Source organism: Diprion similis, chromosome 2, assembly GCF_021155765.1.
Source record: "Diprion similis isolate iyDipSimi1 chromosome 2, iyDipSimi1.1, whole genome shotgun sequence".
Lineage (NCBI taxonomy): Eukaryota > Metazoa > Arthropoda > Insecta > Hymenoptera > Diprionidae > Diprion > Diprion similis.
Window position 1 is genome coordinate 18,334,620 of NC_060106.1, and position 6,232 is coordinate 18,340,851.

General features: G+C 39.4%; 1 protein-coding gene across 1 annotated transcript; it reads right to left on the bottom strand.

Annotated features, from left to right (window-relative positions):
• Positions 1 to 327: 327 nt before the first annotated feature.
• LOC124415952 lies at positions 328 to 5,127 on the bottom strand. The gene is made up of 9 exons (XM_046896708.1): positions 4,915 to 5,127; positions 4,192 to 4,343; positions 3,507 to 3,828; positions 2,960 to 3,096; positions 2,724 to 2,895; positions 2,184 to 2,378; positions 1,892 to 2,088; positions 726 to 869; positions 328 to 624 (listed from the first exon to the last, which is right to left on the bottom strand). Exons 1-9 carry the CDS (start codon positions 4,967 to 4,969, stop codon positions 481 to 483), a joined length of 1,518 nt encoding a protein of 505 aa, XP_046752664.1. The 5' UTR covers positions 4,970 to 5,127; the 3' UTR covers positions 328 to 480.
• Positions 5,128 to 6,232: the final 1,105 nt, after the last annotated feature.

The window sequence follows — 6,232 nt, forward strand, 5'->3', positions numbered from 1 at the left end:
AAGATGTCGGCATAGCTGATGGGTTCGAAAGTTCGGCTGTGTCACATCCAGCCAACCGCGCGTCCAGGTTAACAACGATGAAAATATATTGTTTACATAGAGATCTAGACGTGACTTTAATTTATCTTCGGAAGTGATTAGTTTTATGAGACTGCAACTATTCAAGCGACAAGTAGGTAAGTTTTGCGGTTCAGTAATATGATGTACTTGATAACTTGACCATCGTTAAAATGACCAGAAGGTGTAATCAGTTTTCATTTACAGGATAACTTAATTATCGCTAATGCTGCAACAAAAATTTAAAATTTGAAAGTATTCTTTATTATATCGGTATGGTATTATTCTTTGAGCAAATTAGGCGGAAATATCGTTTACTCGATGCAGCATTTCAGCCACGCGTTGCGATAGTTGGAAAAAGTGTCCTGTGAAGCAAAATGTAAAATTAAACCGCGAGGCAGGTTCGAAGGACATTTTTGCTGATCATTTTCCGATCAAAGGTGAATTGTTCGATCCTCTGCCGGGAGAAGCGTCGCTTGATACGGGCTTGACCAGCACTTCGTAATTGGTGAACGGAAGTTCCTGATCACCGAACGGGATGAAAGCGAGACGACGGTTTGGTTGCAGCTGCAAAAAGTCAGGATTTAGAAAAAATGAATCACTCTTTCAGGTCCGATTCATCGTTGCAAATTCATTTTATCATCGCTATATATTAGCTCCGGACGCACCTTGCCGACGATCATTTGATTCTCGTGAGAAACTCTGGATACGAAGAGCTTCACATTTCCGGATGCTTCACCGCCAGATATTGCCCCGTCAGGAACTACCCCAAGGGATGCTGGGAGCCAGCCGAAACGGCAACCCGTTAATACCTGAAAGAGTTCGAGTCAGGTTTGAACTAATGATTTTTTGTTTAATTGTTTTCTATTGTTATTGTAAAGTCTTCGATTCCTGGATTATTCTCGATCATTAGAAATCAAAAGCTGTCGAATTATAACGGTTTGTTAGGGCAGTTTATTTGGAAATGATCGAGAAATGTATATTAAAGTGTGAAAATAAATTTTCTTTTTCTTCAAGCACGCATCAAAATTTCGGTAGAGTATCTTAAACAGAATATCTCAGCCAAATATAAGCTCTTATATAATATTGATGATTAGAGGAGCCTATTTTATTTTTCCATTTTCCATTTAAATAACACATAAGATGAAATCGCACAATTTTTGATTTTTTTTTCTCTCTCTCTCGTAAACGGCTTGACTTTTAAATTATCTAAATACAGATTCTTATAGGAAATTTCACGCTCTATAAAAAAGTACTGATTGTAAGATAGAATTTTCCTAATTCTAAACTGATTAAGAGATACTCGCCTATAAACATCGAGTCATCTTGAACATGTCTTAATCGGTTATAAATCAGGAAAATTCTATCTTACAATCGATCCTTTTTTATAGAGCGCAAAATTTCCTGTAAGAATCTGTATCTAGATAATTTAAAAGTCAAACCGTTTACGAGGAAAAAATAAAATGAAATAAGTTTCTGATTTTTTTTACATGTTATTTAAAGGGTATGTGGAAAAAATAAAATAGGCACCTTTAAATATCAATATTAAGAGCTTATATTTGGATGAGATATTCTATTTAAGAGCTGGTCTAATAAAATATTGATACGCGTTTGAAAATAATTTTTTTTTTTTCGCACACCCTAGTGTATGTATACGAATAGAAAATGAAGCTGGATCTACAGACGTTTGATAAAAACGAATCACAAACGAATTTGGTGATAAGATTGTCGAGGTATAAATTCACAAAATTCCCCCACTTTTTGAATGTGAATAAAAAATGAGCAGATTTCGAAATTCTCAATAAGTTATGAATAAGAAGTTCAATATTCTTACCTGGAATTCCGTTTTTTGATAGACAAACAGAGAGGAAGACACGCGGCATTCTCCAGTCCGTCCTTTCAACGGCACGTAACTCCCGGGTGTAACTTCCCCATCATGGCTTGCACGGCAGATGAAAATTTCATCATCCTCATTTCGTCCGCCCCGAACAGCACCTGGAGGAAGTCTGCCAGAGGCGTCTTTCCATCGGGCTGTAATTAGGAGGAAAAAGGCGAAAAATCGATGAAGCATATTCGTTGCGAAAAATCTTTTCACACTCCTCTACGTCAATCAGGTTCATACTGACCCCTGCAGTCCTGGGTTGCCAAAGAATAATCCGGCCCCAGAGCGAATTGGACATCTGCAAAGTTGCTCGCATCTGGATCTTCGCCTCTCTCTCGATGCAGAGTAAAACTAAGGAACTGCGGAGACAAGGGACTTGGATCACGCCACTCGATGACCGGGGATGCTGAACCTCCTTTTCCCATCGACACTATTCCGTCTGCAAAGAAGTACGTCTTTCACTCTTTCGGTATGTTGTTAAATTGGTGTAAATTCACCGAGAAGCATGATATGAGGGAGTAAAAAAACTGATTTGCACTGACTTCTTTAGTGTGCTGTTGAGTGTACGGAAACCCCATGCAAACGATATTCCCGTAGGATCGATGCGATGCGTTCCATTAATTAACTCGTTGTTACGTATTTGAATTTTAACGAATGTATAATCTTCTTTTTAGGAACATTATTGTATACTTGATATTTGAAAAAAGTTTGCACGAAGATATTTGGAAAGTTTTTACGAATCTCAGAGATGAATATGAATATCAAAATCGAAAATCTTTTTTACCTCTCGTGATTCTGATCCAGTATCGAGCGCGTTCTCGATCATTCGAAAATCCATCTTGCTTGAAGGCAGCCTTGTTCTCTCCAAGATGTCGTCGACGAAGGTAAGCTCCTCTCTCGCTGATACCAAATTCGTAGCAATCTCCCAAGGAGCTTACCGCAGGACTGAGAAGAATCTTGAACAGGAGAATATAGACTTGAGTTTATCTTTGAAAAAAAAAAAGACGCAAGACAACTCACTTGGAACTCTTTCGAAGTCCTGACGGTGAAGTAAAGCGTCACAGCATCGTCCGAATGGCTAACGACCTCGGAAAGTGGATAATACTGACCGTATCCGGTCGACGTTACCGTCGACTGATGTCTGTCTATTGAAACACCTGAAAAAACCATGTCATCACGAATTTTAATAAGGATTTTGGTTATGATGCGGAGTCCAACGACGAGTTGAAAAAAAAAAGAAATATTTAAGAGCAAGTTTGAAATTCTCCCGGGTCAATTCCTCTGCACAGTTGTTGATACTAATCAAAACTTACTTCACAGGTTTTGGAACATTTTGGAAACTTTGATATCGACAAAAAGTGACAAAATTTTTACCATACGGAACAATTTCTGTCCTCGATAAGCGCAGAGCTTCAGAATCTTCGTTTTTTGTAATCACCGTCTTTACACCTCTTTCGTGCTGATATCGCGATGGGAGAGAAAAACGTGCTTCGAAATAATAAAGACGCTATCTCGGAGGATGCTTGAATCGAAATCGGAAAATCAATTGAGATGAAATTTTGCCTACCAACGGTGTTCGCGTCGTCGCTGTATCCATATTTCCATTCCGCTGGAGTCCCTGACCGGAAGCTGAGGAATTGAAGGTTGAGAGGCCTCGGGTCTCGCCACTCGTGGAAAGGAGTGTCTTTTCCTCCGATGCCGACCTGGATAAAGGTCCTTCGGGAATCTGACTTTATTCTTATCCAAAAATTTCGGAACTGCTGACGATTCAGCAGGTTCACCGTTCTGATCGTCGCGCTCGGCTCCTCCTGGCAAGGACATCGTCCTCTGATGTAGTTCACCGTGTTGTCGTGGGCTCCAAGGACTATTTCATAGACCGGCCCGTCCGCCTGAAGGATATCAAAGCGAGATTAAGACTGCGCGAGTGAAATTGACCAAGTGGCCAATTATATGAGGAAGCAAAACCGTCCTGAAGTTATAAAAATTTTCAAATGAATTGAGACGTTCTTTTTAATACACCGAGTGCATGAATTCTCTCAAGAACCGGTTATATGCTTGCAAAAAACAAGAATATCAACTTCTATGACATTATCAGCTATTAATTCCACTGTCAAACCGCAAGTTTGATTTTCTTGTAGACAGAGGAGGAGGGGGAGGAGGAGGAGGATGGGAGGCTACCAGGAAAGCTAAATTGGAATTGATTTGCTGATCACGAGTAATTTGGGATACTGAAAATCGAACTTTGATCTCACCTGGTGTGAAGGGGCTAATAAAATGTGAGCATCTCTCTGCGCGCGGACAGAAAACCGCAGGGTTTTCTCCGCGGCCATGTTCTCTTCGAGTGGGAAAAACTGGCTGTAATAGTAGCCATTTGTGTAGAGCGTCTTCACATCCTTGCTCGAAACTGGAATCGGTTATTAATAAATGACGGGACGGAAAAGAGCGATGAGATTTAATCTCGTTCCAAGCTGATGAAACACCGTTTCTTTAGCGATGTTCTCAGTCAGTAAAACAGGATTTCGGATTCTCCGTAAAAGAAAAATAATGGACACTCGATTACTGTTTACAAATTACTAAATATAGGATAATATTCTGATGCAAATATTTTCGCGTTTGTCAAAATTCGACCTGCCACAATTAAGCTGAGTAAGAACCGCTTCATCGGTAGATTTTTATGCGCCATTCTCTCCTTGGTAAATCGTGTTTATCACAATCGACGCGAAACGTCCGGTTTGGGAGTAAAAAAATGCTGTCAAGGTTTGCGTACAGTATTGGACCCGTTCTCTTCCAGTGTAAAGTGAGTACGAATTACAGAATCCTCATCCTTATCCTCGTTTGTATTTTTTTCTTGAGAAGTTGAGGAATTTCGATTTAAATTTCGACTAAATCGAATTCGGTGCCAGATTCCAATTCACGAGAAACGTTTTTCCTTTCAGATTCCCAAAGCCATGTAATAAACGTTCGTTAAGTCTTACCTTGAACAGCCGAGACGGCGAAAATCGCAATAACGAAAACTTGTTTGAGGCCCATCGTTCGCCTGCAGGCAGAATCTTTATCCCAGTTAATTATGGCGTAAATATCAAACTCGAAACATGTTGCACAGTCACCGATATTTTTATAGCTGAAAGTTGCTACAGGAATTCGATTCTGCGTCTCCAATTTCTTTCAACTTCGATATTATCTCTGATATTATAGAACTGGACGGTTCCGGAGATGAGGAAAGACTGCCACCGTAACTGCTTGTAAGACTTCGGTCAGGTTGATCAGAGCAGAATCTGGCTGCCGATGAGCTCATTATAAGAAAGACGCAGTTGCCTTCGGAAATACCGATTTGGAACGAGTTTGCAGCATTTTTAGACAGTGCCTAAAGTGGTCAGGTATTTTTCTCTACCAGAAATCTTCATGTGTCTTTGTGTGTGAATTTGTGAAACGACCTTTATTCTTATGAGATATCGCAGGTGATGAGGAACTTGCGGTCCTCTGACTCTGAGGACTCGGTCAAATCACTCCTGGTTTACAGCTTTTGGGGGTAAATGATCGGTTCAAGGTCTTCAGGTGGCCCCGACATTTTTATATTTGTACGTATGACGTATTCTGGGGAAAATAATTTTTTTCCGACCAACGACGGCAGTAAATGATCAAGGATTCGTTCTGTTCTGTTATACTATATTCGTCCCAAACAAGTTTTTAACAGTCATAAACTGAGTAGAAATTTTTAGGATCTCTTTCAGGATAAATACGACGACCGACTTGGACTGTCAATTTTTCATTGCGACAGTGAGAATATATGAATTTTATTTTGCTTAAGAAAAAAAAAAAATAAGAAAAAAAAACACACAGGTTTCGTTGCTATACGCAGTTGTCAGATTGTGAAATTTGGTGAGGTCAGTAATCGGCTCTGCACGCACATTTAATTGCGACATGCGTACATAACATTATAATATAGTTGTGTTAAATCATACACACAACCTTGAAAAAAAAAATTTTATCTGCGAATTTAAAGGGTAAAGGCCCTTCACAGCTCCCAAAGGTGAGATACAGCCAGAAAACTAGTTATGCTAATGAATTATTATTTTCTTCGTTGGTACGACAATGTACTCATAAAATTTATAACTATGAGTGGTTGGAACGTGCAAAAATTACAGTCTTTTTATTGAGATTAGTTTTAAGCAAAGAGCCAGAATTATTTGCACACAAATCGATGATGAGGCATCGGAGTAGCATGAAAAAAAAATCTGACAAGTAAAATCTTTGAATGACATCATTCTGCTTTGCTTTCTTTTTGCACAGTAT

Bases quoted from the DNA above. Each gene is read 5' to 3' on its own strand.
- LOC124415952 (XM_046896708.1), bottom strand. From the start codon at position 4,969: ATGGGCCTCAAACAAGTTTTCGTTATTGCGATTTTCGCCGTCTCGGCT. The intron at 4,344-4,914 runs GTAAGACTTAAC...AACCGATTCCAG, and splicing joins CGCCGTCTCGGCTGTTCAAG to TTTCGAGCAAGGATGTGAAG. The intron at 625-725 runs GTGCGTCCGGAG...GACTTTTTGCAG, and splicing joins ATCAAATGATCGTCGGCAAG to CTGCAACCAAACCGTCGTCT.